Source organism: Cydia amplana, chromosome 1 (genome assembly GCF_948474715.1).
Source record: "Cydia amplana chromosome 1, ilCydAmpl1.1, whole genome shotgun sequence".
NCBI classification, from domain to species: Eukaryota; Metazoa; Arthropoda; class Insecta; order Lepidoptera; family Tortricidae; genus Cydia; species Cydia amplana.
Window position 1 is genome coordinate 11448427 of NC_086069.1, and position 19392 is coordinate 11467818.

At 35.4% G+C, this 19392-nt stretch overlaps 1 protein-coding gene across 1 annotated transcript in view; it reads right to left on the minus strand.

Moving 5' to 3' along the window:
- LOC134647201 (apical junction molecule-like) overlaps window positions 1-15007 on the minus strand; it is a 51061-nt gene extending 36054 nt beyond the window's left edge. The window contains exon 1 of the mRNA XM_063501468.1: window positions 14831-15007. Within this exon, the coding sequence (XP_063357538.1) occupies window positions 14831-14873 (43 nt within the window). The 5' untranslated portion in view covers window positions 14874-15007. The remainder of the gene's footprint in view (window positions 1-14830) is intronic.
- Between the last annotated feature and the right edge of the window lie 4385 nt (window positions 15008-19392).

Below are 19392 nucleotides of genomic sequence, written 5' to 3' on the forward strand. Positions count from 1 at the left end.
GTTTCCGAAATTTTACCCTGTGGAAATTTCGCAATTTTGGAAGGTTTCCGATGGCACATCAGTACTTGTGGGTAGTACAGCGCCGCCTTTACAAGTTTACATCCCCGAAAGAAGCGGTTGCTATAAAGTGTACTGGTAATACTGTGCATCATTTACGTGACTGTATAACACTACTAACGTATGTTATAACGACCCTTTCTCCCGCAAAAGAGTCAAGATTCGATGCGGTCCAATTCCAATGATTATCGGCCATTAAGCTTGCTTTATAGGCGCCGGGCATGCGTGCGCGGCTGGCGAAAGTGTTGATGGGTTACGGTTCGAATTGGGCTCCTTTAAATTTATGTGGCTAACAATAAGTTCATATCAACACATATGTATACAGGCATGTGTATAGTGGTGCACGTGTAAGTCAGTCTTCAATTCTTAAGTGTGGTCTGAGTAGCCGCCGGATCGAAGAAGGCATAATGGTCTCAAAAAGAGTAACTTTTGGTAAATAACGTTGATAAAAACCGGACACAAAACGAGCCAAACATCAAATTTTGACTCATGACATAATTACACGACCATATCTAACTCCATTAATCAATGTAAAAGTAACATTATTTATTGTTCGCTAATTGTGGTAACTTTTAAAAAAAATCAGCTACAGCCTGCATACATTTAACAAAACTGGGCCTTATTAAATATAGAACTAGACTTCTTTTTCCATACTTACTTTACGCTAGGTACAGCAGCATTTGGAAGGCAAATGGACTAAACGCCTTAAACCCTCAAAGCTTTGACCCAATTAATGCAAAGCACGCACACACGCCTGTTGACACACATACTGCAATCAATGAGTGAATGGAATGCCACAACTCATTGAACATGGGGATCAATAGGTTTATTGATATTATTTGTAAATAGGTACACAGTTGAAGGGGCTGGGAATTTTGTTTGGTCATCTTTTAATCAAAATATTAAGGGCTTAGTCATACACAGCTTTATACTTGTAACTCCCTGATTTCAAGTATTTTCAAAGGACTTTTTACACTTATTAAATTGTACAACGGGACTTAATCGCGTCTGTAAGTTTTAAGATTTACCTCCGACGGTTCGAGAACGGCGTTGTCCCCGTGGTCTCGGAGAAGACTGGCTTAAGTTGACATCAGCATCAGCAGCGTACGAAGTATCGTAAAATCGCCAAAAAGATACTGCGTGTATGCACAAATTCTTTTTTGGGGAATAGGCTAAAGACTTGTTTTGACAACTATAAAGTAGGGTTTTAAAGGTGTGTGCACGACCCTTTAAATAACAAATAAAAGTACGGGAGTACAAAAAAACTAAATAAAAACTAGTAAAAAAATATATCATATAAGTATCAGAGGCATTGCATTTGATATGTCTAACAAATTCTTAATGACATGTTGCAATTCTAGCTTATAAAATGGTACGCTATTACGTTATTAAGTAAATAAGTAGAGTGTCACTACGGAACCGTTATCGCTGTCTCAGTGATTACCCCTGGCTCTAGTGACATGTTCGTAGGAGACAGGGTATTAGACCGTAAGCTAGATAAACAAATGTTAATATTGGGCTGGGCTTTATTAAGCGTTCATCTAAATCTGAACCTTCCTTATAGAAAACAATTACTTATGTCCAAAGGGTAATTTGAAAATAATAGGTACATATTTTATAAAATTAACCCATTTTGATCTTATCTTATTTATGTGGGTTTATTTTAGTTACTAGTTTTTTTTTGGATCTATTTATTATCATTAGTATAGTATCACCAGTAGGACCGTTCGAATATATCTAACTAAAAATTGCATGGTATACAGAATGGTTTTCGATAGTGTACCTACATATAAAGGTGTGAAATTTAAGCCATTTTTTTTGTTGTTTAATAAGTTCAAAAATGTGTCCTTATAAAAACTAATGACCGTGATTACTACTACATACTTTAAAAAATGTCACCATTTTAAATATGTACACTTCATCAAAAACCAACCTGTATATATCGTTGTCTAATACCCACAACACAAGACTTCTTGCATTGAGCTTAAACTGTGAAACTTAGTCAATTTGTGTAATGATAATGTCATATATTAACATTAATTAATAACTAAAGAAGTTTGGTTCAAATGTATACTGGAACGAATGTCACCTAATGTCCGCTAAAAATATTATTCCCTCTAGATGTGATAGGTATTTAACGTTATTTATCAAATATAGTTATTGGACGAATTTGATGTACTATCGGATAGTTAATATTGCACATTGTCTTGTGTGTTTATCACCGACATTAATTACGTTTTATAAATCGTTAAAACTCTTGGAAATCAACCATAAATTAAAACACGGTTTACTTCTTCACAAAGGGTATAGCCGGGTAAGCATGGCCAAACTGCCCTTAGCGAAAAAAACAATTTCCTTTTACTGGATTATTAACCTATGTATATGTAGTGCTTTCACCAAATATTAAGCCTCAAATGCTTCAGATTTAAAAAAAAAATGCAAAAAAAGAAAAATAATTTTTATTTTATTACAGCCACAGTACTAATCCGATTTCTTTGTAATTTGGGTATGTTGTATATACAATTAAGGTCGCTTTCTGAAAAAAATAATATTGAATTATCTCTTAAAATAATAGTAAAAAATTTAGATGAAAATTTTCAGAAAAATAAAAAAAATACATGCGAGATAGCGACAGTTATCAAATTTACATATTTTATGTAGAATTTAATAATGTTTAACATATATTTTTTTCAAAAATTAAAATCGGGATTAACAGTGTTAAAAACTCGAATTTGTAACATCCCATTAGTGATGGGCAGGACATCAATTTAAAATGAGTTTGTATGAGTACCTCTTTTTCAAAAATGAGGTGTTACAATGTCTTACTTCAAATGAGGTGAGGTACTGGCATATTTGCATATTTTCAGCATCGGCATCGGCTATTTTCTCCGATAAGTTCAGAGCTTATCGGAGTTATCGGCAACAAAAACTAGTTAAACCGAATTTTTAGTCAAACACAACTTGTCAGTCAGTAAGAACCAGGAAAGTTATACTCATCCCATTCTTTTGGATGCTAGTACTAGAAAAGATAGAGTTATTGACAGTATGATATATATGATTCTCTCTATTTGGTATGAGACAGTCCTGGGCCAAACCATATAATATAATTATACTCCTATTATCCTTTACACATAAATATTTAATTTGAATGCAATTCTCGAGGTGAAGAAAAAGAAAGACAGATCAATTTAAGAACTAAGAATCAAACCAAGGACCTAGTGACCTACATCCTACATAGAAACTTTGATGCTTTTATGAAACTTGTTCTAATTTAGCTGTTTTATGGATTGTTCAATTCAATTTCAATCCTTGCTACTTGATATTATTTACAGTTTAATAATAATATATTTCAATAAGAATAGTAGCCTTAAAACTGCACGACTGTTTTTTAGCAAAGTAAGGAGAACAAATTCCATATTTTCTTCTAATTAGATATCATTATAGATAAAAATAACTAACTTACCACTTCAGATCATTTAACAGTAATGTGATAGTAAATAAAAGCACATTCGCGCAATATTTTTCACTACATTTTCGTATGCAAAAGACACCAAGGTAAGGTAGAGCCACGAGCCACAGGTATATTTAATCGTGTAAACAATGTCCCTGTTTAGATATTTCGGTATATATATATATATATATATATATATATATATATATTAGCATTATCACTATAAGACAACATATTGGACTCATAAACTAAACGAAGATCTTGTTGCAAACTTGTTCCGTCACTGTCACTACTGTCAGTGTCAGCTGCCTATAAATTGCGTTTCATTTCGCACTATTTCTTGCGAATTCAGTCTTACTTCATGGTGATTGTTGAGATTGTCAAGAATGTCAAGTGAAGAAATAGAATAGAGTCTGTGCGGAAAGAGAAGAGTCGTTGAATGTATGGGGCTCAATACATTCCACGACTCTTCTCTTTCCGAACAGACTCTAACAGGAAATTTGCATTCCCTAAGCCCCCTCCAGACTATGCGCGTGAATCGCGGCGCGACTTCGCAGAGCGAACATATTGCGACGTTGAATTATGACTCCACACTCGCACACTTCACGGTGAATTCGCAGTTTGGTTCGCGCCAAGATGGCGGAAAAGCATCAGCTGATCGAGTTTAACTGTCATTTATCTACGGCATCATACTTGCTGTGGCTATTTTTCCATTTTGTTTTGTTGTAAAACCGTAAATTATAGACGCTTTATATAATATAATTAATATTAATCTTGCAACTGATGAGCCAAAATAGTGAGTAATGTGGAGTCTTGCTAGTTCGCGCTTCGCGCCTCCTTTGACGCGGGCCGAAAAATTGACAAAAAATGGGGAACAATGCGCGAAGGCGTGAACAATCTGCGAAATCGACGCCACACTCGCGTTCGCGGCTTCGCACCGCGATTCGCGCACGAGTGTGGAGGGCCCTTATGAAACAGTCTATGAAAATTGACATTTATGTGTCCGCACCTGCTGATTCGATCGGAGAATTTCATCAGATTGGCGAAAAATTGTCTTGTCTGGATACCACTTATTTCAACGTTGTTTACGAAGAACGGTAACAAAAAGTAATACAAATTCAAATCATTACGTAAAATACATGTTTATTACACTTAGTAAATTATACTTACTATTTAATTACTACACTAACGTAAATTGTCACATTTTGTGTAAACTACCGACCGTATTCACCGTATTATATTGCAAAAATTTAAATAATATTTTGTTCAGTAATCCTTTACTGTTTCTAAGCATGCTTCGTAAATGCTCACGTCACATGCATGCTCAGTCAGAGGCGAACCACGTTCGACGTCTTGCCGCCCTGTCACACTTACGTACGAATTTACAAGTGCGACAGAGAAGCAACATGTCGAACTTCGTTCTGATGACTTAGATTTCCCGCGCCATTCGGCCATTTTGACAAGTGAGTTAGGATCAAAAAGGCGTAAGATGTATGAAAGCGTGCAGCACTTATTAGCACTTACGCTTGTTGTCTTTCGTGTTTAATTTTTAACGTATTTTCGGTAGTGAAGCGGTGATATTGAAGTGTCTGTCTCACTCCCTCTTTTGGTATTTCTAATTCATTGTTTCATTTTGAAATGAATTTTAATAGCCAGTTTAAACTCTCGCGCGAGCCACGAGACGAGCCGCGAGCCCACCGCTTACACTCTCGTCTCGTGGCGCGGCTCGCGGCTCGTCTCGTGGCTCGCGCGAGTTTAAACCGGCTAGAAGAATTTGAAGTGTTCATGTCAATGTCACAGTGACGAGGTGAATGGTACAAACTCAACGCATTTCTCGGTGGACCTTTTGCCATTGCAATAAGGTTTGTAGTTCGGCAGTTGACAGTGTGGACGGTTACTCGTTTCTTAATTTGAGTGTCAGTGAGCCGGCGAGCACCTAGCGGCTCGCGCCTCGCGCGAGAGTTGGTTGTAAGGGGCGTGTAAGCTATTAGGCCCGCGAGTGAATTTGAAAGGATGAGAGTTTTTTGAAATTTGAAGTGTGTGAATGATTTGTGTGGCAAGAGGTGTATGTGATGCGCGCGAGTAAATGAGTAAAATGAATGGAGGAGTGAAGTAAGACATTTTTGCGGTGTGAAGTACTGCGACAATTTAACATAATGAGCGGTACAAAAGAGGTGCCTCGCGAGTGAGCGACTCAACACTACATCCCATAATACCTTCTCTTCATACAAAATAACTTGTACGTTATACTAGAAAGTTATATTCCCAACGCAATTTGAATTTAGAACGCGACTTATTTCGCTGAGCGGGGACCTTAAACTCCGTGGCTAGGGCGAACGGCATTCAGAGGTTTAAAAAGCAGCCAAGTGCGAGTCGGACTCGCCCATGAAGGGTTCCGTATTTAGGCGATTTATGACGTATAAAAAAAACTACTTACTAGATCTCGTTCAAACCAATTTTCGGTGGAAGTTTACATGGTAATGTACATCATATATTTTTTTTAGTTTTATCATTCTCTTATTTTAGAAGTTACAGGGGGGGGGGGGGGGCACACATTTTACCACTTTGGAAGTGTCTCTCGCGCAAACTATCCAGTTTAGAAAAAAATTATATTAGAAACCTCAATATCATTTTTGAAGACCTATCCATAGATACCCTACACGTATGGTTTTGATGAAAAAATTTTTTTTGAGTTTCAGTTCGAAGTATGGGGAACCCCAAAAATTTATTGTTTTTTTTCTATTTTTGTGTGAAAATCTTAATGCGGTTCACAGAATACATCTACTTACCAAGTTTCAACAGTATAGTTCTTATAGTTTCGGAGAAAAGTGGCTGTGACATACGGACAGACAGACAGACGGACAGACAGACAGACAGACATGACGAATCTATAAGGGTTCCGTTTTTTTCCATTTGGCTACGGAACCCTAAAAAAAGCGCGGGAACAGGAAAATAGGCACGAATTTTATACAGAGCGTTAACGATTGAAAAATGTCTGTTCCTTTGATGAATAAAATACGTCACATTCTAAATTCAAATTCGTAAAGACTGCGTTCACAATATACTTCATTCGTTTATGACTACTTAACTTTTGCTTGTACGAAGAGAGAGTATTATGGGATGTTACAAATTCGAGTTTTTCACACTGTTAATCCCAATTTTAATTTTTGAAAAAATATATGTTAAACATTATTAAATTCTACATAAAATATGTAAATTTGGTAACTGTCGCTATCTCGCACGTATTTTTTTTATTTTTTTGAAAATTTTCATCTCAATTTTTTACTATTATTTTAAGAGATAATTCAATATTATTTTTTTCAGAAAGCGACCTTAATTGTATATACAACATACCCAAATTACAAAGAAATCAGATTAGTACTTTGGCTGTAATAAAATAAAAATGATTTTTCTTTTTTTGCATATTTTTTTTAAATCTGAAGCATTTGAGGCTTCATATTTGGTGAAAGCACTACATATACATAGGTTAATAATCCAGTAAAAGGAAATTGTTTTTTTCGCTAAGGGCAGTTTGGCCATGCTTACCCGGCTATACCCTTTACACGTCGATTCTGTGATCTAATAAGTTACACCTATAAGCCTTGTCTAGGCTGGAGATAATGCCTTTTTAGTCAAATAGAACCTATTAAGTAAGCTCCTATATAGTAATATGGATATTTAAAATAACGTACTTTGATCGATATCTCTATAGACCATAATAATATAGTTGGTCAAACCAATTTGTCAGTCAGTAAGATCCAGGAAAATTATACTCATCCTTTTCTTTTGGGTACTAGTACTAGTGTACGACAAAGATACCTAGTATGATTCTCTCTGTCTATGTTTGAAATGAGACAGTCCTTTGACAAACTATAATTAGAGTCGGGCCATGCACTCTGCATGGCATTTGCAATGTGCAAAAGTGTGGCAATGTCATCAACTCATGAAAGAAAGACGTATATGATGTCACTCTTTATTTTGTTCAAGTCGGTGCAAAGTTAACGTACACGGACTCTATGTATTTGCATAAATAATGATATGTGAATATACCGCCGCTACTCCACCTTTTTCTCCTACTATTCTAGTTAACCTTGTCGCTATCACACAAATTTAAGACGAGACAGGAGCTGAGATTTAAATATTTTAGGTAAATATACCCGTCTCGCTAACGGAAGCGGCTCCTAAAACTAGTGCGATAAGGACAAGGCGAAATATCCTACGTAAAAATCTCAAAAATCGAGGTTTCGTACTCGACTGTTTCCTCCTCCAAAACTTAACCAATCGTAACCAAATTTGGAAATCTAAATGATTATGAAATTATCTGTGTCGGACAGTTTTGCTTTTTTGGCTAATTGATATCAGTTTTGAATACCACGCCTCTCATTGCGGCATAGTCAATTAGTCCATTTTGGCCATTTTTGAAGGGCTCTAGCGCCTTAAAAAACAAAAATATCAAAAAAAGCAAAAAGGTCCGACACAGATATTGACAATATTGATCTGTGTTGAAAAAATCATTGCTCTAGCTTCAAAACCCACGGAGGAAACAGTCGAGTACGTTTGTATGGAGAAATGACCTCTCCTGTTGGCTCTTAACCTGATGAATGGCAAATCGATTGCTTTATCACGCTCGTATTTCAATCCTAGCCTAGCTGCAAAGTCAATCTTATCGTTCTTACGGTAAGGTTTACAATACAGTCAACTAGGACACCGAAAATGTAAGCTCTCGGTAGGAGACCATTGGCATGTTTAATCATGCGGGGATAAAAGAACAGCTGTTTTGGTACTTTCAGAGCTGATTGATAGCGCCAATATAAATATCAACCTAGTTACTAGCGAATTCAGTAAGTAGGCGTAGAAATGAGATGTAAAGTGACTATAGTAACACCATACTCACTTATTATGATTGTTGAAGTATTTGACGAATAGCGAATATGCTGATAAATTAATTTACTTAATATTTTTCATCATTCTTTTTTCTTATCCCATTTTCCCATTTCCTTGGACACGACGCATAGCATATAATTGATATCATTTTATTCAGTATCTTGCTTTCTTTCGTAACACCTCTCATCATTTCATTCACTTCCTTCATTTTCCATACCTTTTTTCATATAAAAATAGCAAGAAAAGTTTTGTCAGATGAATTTCATCCCTTCAAATTTTATACCCATAGTTCGCTGGGTTATTATGGCCTAATGATGAAGGGATAGGGATTCATAATACCTTTTGGTGCAATTTAAATTTGTGTAAACGTTCAGATCAGGAATAGGTATCTCACATAGGTATGCCAAAAAGTATGAACCATTCCCATTTGAAATTACGGGATCGATCGTGGCACTTATGATAGATAATTAGATTTGGAATAATATAATCTTAGTAATGCAGTATGTTAAGGTGTTCGCGTGTAGGTGTTTCAACGGTCAGTGAGTCAGCTTGGCAATCTGAGATCATTATCTGAACATAGCAAATCAAGAGATGAATATAAAATTGAGTTATGATATCAAATATGATTCTTAAATTACGATTAAGTATGATGTGATTTCTGACACTAAATGTACGTTGATTAGCGCCCTTGCCCTTCATATATTTCTTGCCTTCCTTCATTGTATATTTATTTATCTTCACAATTTTGATTGTGTTCAGTCAGGCCTCCGTCACTCGCTCACGGCCACGCGCTATATGCCTACCGCTCGGCGTATCGTCGACGATACAACCGACAAAGGGCCGGCGAACGCCCGCCTGAGCGCTCGCACCGCACTGCGCCGCACGTTTCCCGCGCTTACGCTTCGAAATGCCGAAAACACGTAATTATTGTAAACCACCACCACCAAACCACGTAATTTTTAAATAATTTTGACAACGTCATAATGAATCGGCCTGGTAGCACCGTATTACAACTTTTAAAAACCGTTGATTTGCCGTCGCTTTGCTCCTGTTTTCCGTATGAGTATTTATTAAAATGTATAAAATTTAATAACAGAGAATTCCGAGAAGGGAAGAATATTATAAATCATTATATAAAAGTAAAACATATTTGACTGACTAATAAAAAATATGGTTGATTCGCAACATTCGTTTTATTACAATAATCATCGTATTAGGTACAATAGATAGGTACCTACAACCCTAGCGCATTCTTACGATGACGCGTTGGCACGTGACTCGCACGGCGGGCAACACAGTCTCGACTCTTTGTGCGCGTACTTATGGTACATTTCTTCTCGTCCTGGGCAGCAGGTATTATTGTTAAGATTTTGTAGGCTATTATAGCGTAGGTATTTTCGCTTTTGTATGGGAATGATGCATCTGTTACGTAGTAACTATTTATTAATCTGTGGTTCAGTGTTGAGATTGCTGAGCTATTATATCAAGCTTATTCATTTTATATTACCTACTTACTATTATTTATCGCTCACCCACTCTCTATTCTACCCCGTAATTTATTTTAAAATCGACTAAAACCATGGGTTAAGCAATAAGCGAGAAAATACGACTAGGGTTTAGGTATAGTAACTAGTGTAATGCTATGATATTAGTTAGTTATCTACACGTCGAGGTACCAATGTAAACATTGTTGACCTGATCGATAGCTCTCCACATTCCGACATCTCGCTTATCAGTAGATAGCGATATCGGGCTAGATGTCGTAAAGAGATCTAAGTACGTTATATGTTCGACAGAGTATACCTACCTGTAGACTAGATGTAGATGTAGACTATTAGAAGGTAGGCGAGGTACGAAATGGCTGAAATACCTATATAAAAATATACTATATGACTTATATATGAAAATATATGAATACTCAAAAACGTAATTGTTGTAGTATTTGAGGAACTTAAGTTCCGTTTCCGTTGTCCTATTACAAATTTTGATTTTATTAGGCGTAAGTATGCGTAGGCAATGTATCCATATGCTTGTTTGCCACCGACGTGGTATAAAATTTAAAAATAATAATAAAAACGAGTACTTTGGGATATGAAAGATGGAAATATCGGCGTGTTTTCTTCTAAAATAAAAAATAAAGTTTAAAATCAGTTTTCAATGTGACATTTGAGAGGTCATTATTCATTTATGTATAAGTAGGTAGGTATTGTGTAAATAAATACATAGGTTCAGGAAGACGAGAAATATATATCCCTAAATTTCCTATCTACCAACTCCCACAATATCTTATTATGTACTTACAACTACCCTAGCTAAACCAAAAAAGAAACTGACAAGGAAGCACTGACTAATCAGGTTATTCACCTGCTTTGTCAACCGCTACCGGTTCGACAAACATAATAAACATATACCTAACATTACATTAACCATAGACCATACCCCACAGACGTCATCAATTATGCTATGAGTAGGTGGATACGCAGCAGACCTACCTACGAAATGTCGTGTCAAGTTAATCTTACTAAGTAAATACCAAAATCCGAACATGTAGGTTTCACTTAAGGTTACATCCGAAATACCAAAACACCTACAAGATTTCACAACTTTAACGCCTGAGCCAAGAGAGTGCATTTTTGATCAGCAACGACGGCAATAACGATATGGAAGTGTCAACTTTTTTCCTTAGTAAATAAAGTTCAAAATCGGTTTTAGTTTAAGTCAAGGTCGCCATCTCACCATTGACAATATGCTGATTTGATTATATGTATTACCAAAGACCGGTGTTTATGAATCAATTTAACAAATCGACTTTTTATTGGATTTGGCCGTGAAATGGGTTTGTTGCTTTTGAATTCGATTATTTAGTCGAAAAGTTGAGTCAGACTACCTTATTGATTTGAATTTGAATTTATTATTATGATAATATATCCTTTTGAAAATAACAAATTCGTGTGTAAATAGGTAGGTATTTTGCTATTAATTTTCTCAACTTGTGTACCTTTTTATTGTACCTATATAATGCAGTTTATCTGTGTCTAAGAAAACGCAGCACCAGAAAGAACACATTTATTGGCCAGTGTCATTCAGGCATCGGAGTTTTTATCGCATGGTAAGACTAATAGCAAGCTATGGAGTCGACATTTGCCATAAATGTAAACTCTTATTCATACTCATACTCATGATTAATTTTATTTAATATGAGAACAGATCACTAAATAGTTACTACGTATATAAGTTTAATTTATTAAACCTCATTTGTTGCAATAAATGTATGTTTCAATTGAGCGAGTTGTACTTCACAACTCAAGCACACTTTAGCAGATTTTTCATAGTCATATTGTAAATCGTTGTATGGCTCTATCCATGCCAAAATTGCAGCTATTTCTGGGTTAGGCATAATAATTAATTATGGAATATTCCTCAACGTATTTACCACATACAGATATAAATAACTACTACGTTTGCAATCACCAGTGTTTGACACATGACAAATACTAATCAATTTTATCAGCGGTCAGTACCTACATGACATTAGGTCTTTCGCAGCGATGTAGTTTGTATAGTTGTATGTTAAAATAGTTGAAGTTATGAATTCATAATGTAATAGAAAAATATTTTTTTATATAATTCGACTAAGATAATATACACGACCGACCACTCTAAAGGCATTTTAAGATAAATTAAATAAATGAGTATGAGTATGAATAAGAGTTTACATTTATGGCAAATGTCGACTCCATAACTTGCTATTAGTCTTACCATGCGACAAAAACTCCGATGCCTAGCTCATAATCTGTCAAAGTACGCAATTAATGCAACCAGATGTTTTTGAAACAAATGACAAGGCTGAATGAAATACTTCATTTTGTCATGAAAGCATGATAACACTAATTAGGTAAAGTAGGTACTTTCTAGCATAGTGAAATGCTTTTGTACTGTTTATACTAACAGTGTATATTTAGATGACATGTCCATTCAGTCAGTGAGTCATGACATCACTAATGAATTATGCATAGAATGTCAATAGTCAACACTCAAGAATGGGTGATGGGCTAAGATTTCCAATTAGTTAAAATCATATAGTGACAATTTGAAATATATAAGAGATTTTAATAAATAGTGTGATTTTGTACAGAAAAAAACATATTTGATGATTATATATAACAACATTTTGATATCATCTATGTTTTTTTTAAATTCTTTTATCAACAATTATAAATTCAATTAAAATTCAATGAGCAGTTTAAACTGCAAAATAATAAACTTATATAATCATAACATGATTAAAAGGCCACGAAAGGAGCCCTTGTAGTAATTGCATAAAGATTTTTTTTGTAAACAAAATAAACAGGAAAGCAAATTAAGCAAATTATCATGTGCAATTTGCATGGTGTTGTTTCTGATATTGTTTGAGGCAGAAGTGGCCATTATCAGCCTCATATCAGGTTATTAATCCAATACAAGCACTCTAAGATAAGAAAGGTAGAATTATCGTGTTATGCTCTAGAAATATTAATATTAGAAAACAGTAACTGCAAGTACATGCAAATGCAAAATTGCAAGGCTTTATGAATGAATTTAATCATAATGTGTCCATGCAATATTTCATCTCACTGTACAGTGAAGAAATTTAAGGTCAGTACCATTTTGTACCATGTCACAGAGACTATGGAAGTTGCTAGGGACCTCATACTAGGTATTGTCACTGTGACATGGTACTTGTAATGATACTGAAATTTGATTCCTTAGCCGTACATCTGATAGGAAGCTTTTGACTACAAATTACAAATACTATGGCACGGCTGGGAAAATTAATCCTAATGAATGAATGGAAATTGTTAAAATGTTGCTATTGCGTATAGGTTATTCATTAGGACCTGAAGATGAATAAATAGATGGTTTGGCAAAAATCACTTTGTTGATTCCTGTATTGTAAATTAATGGTCTATACTGTCAGAGGTTTACATGCGAAATTTCAACTTGGTTTCTAAATCAACATCTTCAGGTGGCACATTTTGGAATTAGGTAGTATTATATTATATCGCCCCAAACAATGAGAAGTGTATATTTATTTTATTCCACTGAGTGACAAAATTGGTTAGCTAGAATATAATATTTCAAATGTGCAATAGTCCTTAACATGTTGTGTGCATTACCCTTATAAAAATCTTATTACTTATTACCAGACATAGGAATCCGTGTGGCAAATTTTCTTGACAGGTAGGGACTTCCTATATCGATAAACTCAATTATCGATGCTCATTCTATATACTAGTGATCACTCAATGCTTTGCTTGTAAAAATATGTTTTTCTTAAAAGTGTAAAAAACAAATAAAATAATAGCTCAATTCGCTACGATTGATAATCAATCAATAAAGAGGTTGAGATAATATTGACTATTTCATAGTGCAATAAGTATTACGCCCTACCTTTATATAACCTAGCGATTATTTAAAATATGCTATGTGTGAACTTCATACTTATTTTCAAAACAATAGTTACAAAAAACACACAATGTTGGGGGCGATCACTAGTATATAGAATGAGCATCGATAATTGAGTTTATCGATATAGGAAGTCCCTACCTGTCAAGAAAATTTGCCCCACGGATTCCTATGTCTGCTTATTACACAGAGTTGATCCAAAAATAATTTGTTAAAATGTAACTCAATTTGCAAAAGATGTTGCTCTCACTTTGACAGCTTTAACTTGATTTAGTGCTTTATTATCCTTTGTTTATCCAGTTATCAAGAAACTAATATATTGGCGTAATATGGGGCTAATGCTCTTATCATTATTACTCTAGCGATAAATTCAATTCACCAACTACCTATCACTTAGGTACATTTTATAACAGAAATCTGTTTTGCCTAAAATTAGGTAGATTTGATAGAAATTGTGGAGAAAGTATGCACAAAATATAAGAACAAGTGCAAAATTCATCAACTTGACATCTACTGTTGCCTTAAGTACAGAAATGTCAGAACAATCATATGGTGCATATGACTCAAGTATAGCATCATAAGGTCAACAAATGAATAAATATACATTACATAAGGCAACTTAGCCACGAAATGGCTCACTAAACTAAAAAAAAAATGAAATAACGGTAATTTAGCGATGGAATTCGACAAAATTTAGGTTCAGACCAAGAATATTGCATGGAATGACATTAGTACTCATTTTTAGCACATTCCTGCGCACTTGTAACCGTCTGGCACGCATTTAGCTAATAATAGAACATACCACGACGCTAAAAAAGACGCCTAATAAAGATAAAAACAAAACATAACACTTGCAACGGGCGAACCACTGCGGACATTCTCGAAAGCGGTGCATAGACCCACGACGTGGGGCCACGACACGGTTTAGGGTTAGACGGTATTTAAACACTTATTACACATAACAGCACGTTTTAACTTTGATTGCACTTATACCTTTACTTTCAGCGGTTTCCGCAATATTCACGTCATCAACCATCTTGCTGGATGACAGTCACTCACTAATTCACTTCACTTTTTAATCGAACATATTCGAAAACTCATACTTCGTTCACTATTTTCAGCCAGACAGCCAGCCAGCGATCTATACGACGGACACTGCGTTCCGTTCGCTGCTAACGAAATATGAACGAAACGAATTACGTATGCGGGCAATTTCAATGAATTGCTGCGTTTGCGTTATTAATCATTGTACATCGTTCAATTTATTAAATGATAGTCTGCCTAACATATTTTTGCATTATTATTATTATAATATTTAAAGAAAGTACTGTTCCAAATAGAGTTTTTAATTATGTTAATGTTATGTCAATTTAAAAACTTAACTAATAGCGACACCTAGTGGAGTTCACAGACACTCATTTTGTTAATAAAAATGTCGATAGATGGCAGTCTATTTTTCTGAAATCAGCGCCATCTCTATTTCACTAACTGCTTTATCTGGATGTTTCATGTGTACATCAATAAATGAAAGCTGAATGTTTAGATGGCGCTGATATCAAAGTATTACCGCCATCTGTTAGTTGAATAACAAACTAAAGTGATGCTAAGTTTATAAGCTAGATGGCGCTATTAAACATAAAACCACAGAAAAATAATGAATATATTCCGTGAAAATTCCGTGCAGGTATAAAACTTTCAGACTGGAGTCACTGCAGCTCTATTTAGCAAATTTTAGCTTTGCCTCAAAGGGCTCAAAGCAACCTCAAAGAGTAGAGCAAGTATCTTTGCCTGTTGTATTTTGAAATTTTTTATTATTATGTTTTGCGCTCCAAATATTCTTAAAATAAAAATCTTTCGTTTATTTCTGTATAAATAATTTATTTTATATGCGGATCACAAAGATCTTTACGCTCCAATTATTATTAAGAATAATTAATAGTTTAAATTCCGACACGTTCCTACAATCGCTAGGTAGTAGCGGAAACTACCATCCTCAGTAAAATCGTACCATCAAGGCAAAACACGCCAAACGGTGCTAGATTTCTCTCATTTGTGATGAATGCAGGCTTATTGTTTACCTACCTAAGTATGAACCTTTCTGAATTTTGGTAGGTAACAATCACAGTTATGTATCTAGGTATTCCCTACATGGGAAAGTAAGATGCACTACAATTTCTAATATTCAAGTGCAAGACGTTATTAACTGTAGGTGTTGGTACCTATATTACCATTTACGAAGCAATTATTCACATTATTGATAGTATTTGATAGTCACGATGACAGCGACGAGTACGACGACCGACGACGGCATATTGAAGTAGGTACCTACCTATAGGTAGGTACTCGTATTGTATACCCCTAAAAAGGTGGGATTCCACTCCACCAGTGTGCAAGTGTGCGGCACTGCGCGGCACCATCATATTCAGAGGGGCTACCGCGAAAACCGAAATACGCAAATTGCGGGGATCTTTCTCTTTTTACTCCAATGAAGGCGTGATAAGAGTGAAAGAGAAAAATGCTCGCAATTAGCGTACTTCGATTTTTGCGGTTATAGCCGAGTACATAAATGCTTGTGCCGCACACTGGTGGAATCCGGCCTTTAGGTATAGTACTTGTATAAAGGATCGAACCATTCATAACGAACCCAAAGCTAATACTTTGCTTGTCCTAAATTGTGCATGCCATACGATTATTGATAATAATAATCCATAACTCTGGAATAATTAGTACTTATGCTAGTACTCTGGAAAAAGATAGGTATGCAAAACCTCGCCAAAATTCATTAGTAAATAGAGTCACAACCGACTGGACTAAAAGTTGCTGTATATAAGTACCTATCTAACTACCTAATAACATAAAACAAAACGGTCAGATGAATTCGCTTCCACTTTTTGTGCAACGGACTTAAATGACATGATTGTCTCAAGTCTCAACTCATTCGTAGTTTGCGAAACTACTGAGGCACTGACTCACTCTGGGAAGTTTTTACTTAATGTTCAGTCAGTTGTATAAATACCTATCTTTCCAATTTAAGTTTTTGACACCATTTGGAAAGTATTAGTACAAAGGATGAATGAGACTCCCATTGTCTTTATCATATTTATAAACAATAGACGTTTACATGAATAACCGGGACCGGGACTAAAAGCATTAAGTACAACCTCCTACCTAGACCAAGTTTCGTGGTTGCTTCTTACAGGGTTCCGTAGTTGCCCCGGTTGTCCGCGACTTCGTCTGCGTGGAATCTACGTACCCTAATATAATATGTCCTTTCTCGGGGCCCAAGCTATCTCCATACCAAATTTTGTCCAAATCGTTTCAGCGGTTTAAGCGTGAAGAGGTAAGGTAACAGACATACTTAAGTACTTTCGCATTTATAATAGGTACCTATTAGTATTGTGGACAAAGATAATAGAGTGTATAGAGAGTTATTGTCATGCATAGTAAATAGGTCGATAACGGTTATGGCGGAACTTTTTTTCCAAACACGATGAAAATTTATTTTCGATAAAGTGGTAAAATAAAAACTAGAACGTTTTTAATGGAAAGGTTTTTTTTTCGCTTTAAATACCTAACTTTATGGTGTGCGGTGTCGTTGGTTAGGTCTTTCAAAAAGAAATAGACGGGTAAACCTACAGGTTTTCAGCAATTATTTTTGTTAAAATGCGAATATTTGTGCAAATAATTACTGAGCATGGCCTGACATGTTTTTGGCCGTTTTTTTGTCTTTCATCAAGCTCTCTTATAACATTGGCTAAATCTGGAATGTTTCCCTGACCTAGCAGTTTATTTTCTTAAGAAAAATAATACAAAGTATCGACTCAAACATTTTCACAGTCATTATCATTTTTTTCAAGGTTTCGGCCATAGAGAACGTGTAGTACCTACTGTAGAAATTACATAGGTACATACAGTTTCGAAGAGAAAGCATATCACTACATATAGTATATAAAACAAAGTGTCTTCCCGCTGTCTGTATGTATGCTTATAAATATCTCTAAAACTATGTGACGGATTTTGATGCGGTTTTTAGGGTTCCGTAGCCAAATGGCAAAAAACGGAACCCTTATAGATTCGTCATGTCTGTCTGTCTGTCCGTCTGTCTGTCCGTCCGTATGTCACAGCCACTTTTCTCCGAAACTATAAGAACTATACTGTTGAAACTTGGTAAGTAGATGTATTCTGTGAACCGCATTAAGATTTTCACACAAAAATAGAAAAAAAACAATAAATTTTTGGGGTTTCCCATACTTCGAACTGAAACTCAAAAATTTTTTTTTCATCAAACCCATACGTGTGGGGTATCTATGGATAGGTCTTCAAAAATGATATTGAGGTTTCTAATATCATTTTTTTCTAAACTGAATAGTTTGCGCGAGAGACACTTCCAAAATGGTAAAATGTATGTCCTCCCCCCCTGTAACTTCTAAAATAAGAGAATGATAAAACAAAAAAAAAATATGATGTACATTACCATGTAAACTTCCACCGAAAATTGGTTTGAACGAGATCCAGTAAGTAGTTTTTTTTAATACGTCATAAATCGCCTAAATACGGAACCCTTCATGGGCGAGTCCGACTCGCACTTGGCCGCTTTTTTTAATAGACAGAGTGATTCAAGAGGAAGGTTTATGTAAAATTTGTTAACCCGTGCGAAACCGGGGCGGGTCGCTAGTTAAGCCTATAAAACTTACTTAATAACTTTGTTACCTAGAAATATGTAGGAAATAAATTCAACGTAGCTACATCAAAATAGTTATTTTCGATACAAGTGCGAAAAAGAGGAAATTCGAAACGAGTGGCGATAAATTAAAACACGACCGAAGGGAGTGTTTTAAATCGACACGAGTTGCGAATTACCTATTCGCACGTGTATCGAACAACGTTTTACAGTACATATGGCACTTTAAAGTTTCGACATACGCACGAAAAAGTGCTATTTTACGCACTAGTGCGGAAAAGTAGCCCCATATGTACTGTAAACTATATTTACGGTATTCGAAACAAATGTTTAAGCTTTTAAAACAATATAACGAGTTGGGCGTAAGGTGATTAGTTTCTGACTAAGCACCAGTTTCGAAAGCGACCTTGCTAATATGCAGGGAAAACCACACCCGAGGGCCCGATTCTGATTTTGAAATAGACATCTACTAGATATCTTTTAGACGTCACCAAGATACGATAACGATATTTTTAAGATATCTGTCAAATTTGACATTTCCGCGATTCTGGAGATACTCTTGAACGATTTTCACAATGTCTAAAACGTCTCGTTATGTATTTTTAGATCTCAAAACGATTTTGAAACGATAATTTAACGTAAAAGTGACATTGGTTGCCCGAATTGAGCTGCAAAAGATATCTAGTTGAAATCTAAATTAGTATCTAGTACATATCGTATCGTTCTCTTCTCTAGAACGTATCTTGTTTTCCGAATACCGCGGTGAGACGAGTGTTTTAATGGCGCATCCGTAATTCCGTAACAAACTAGAATGTCTATAAAATAGATCTTGGTGGGAAATTATTGCAAAACACCTACTGCATGAACAAGGATG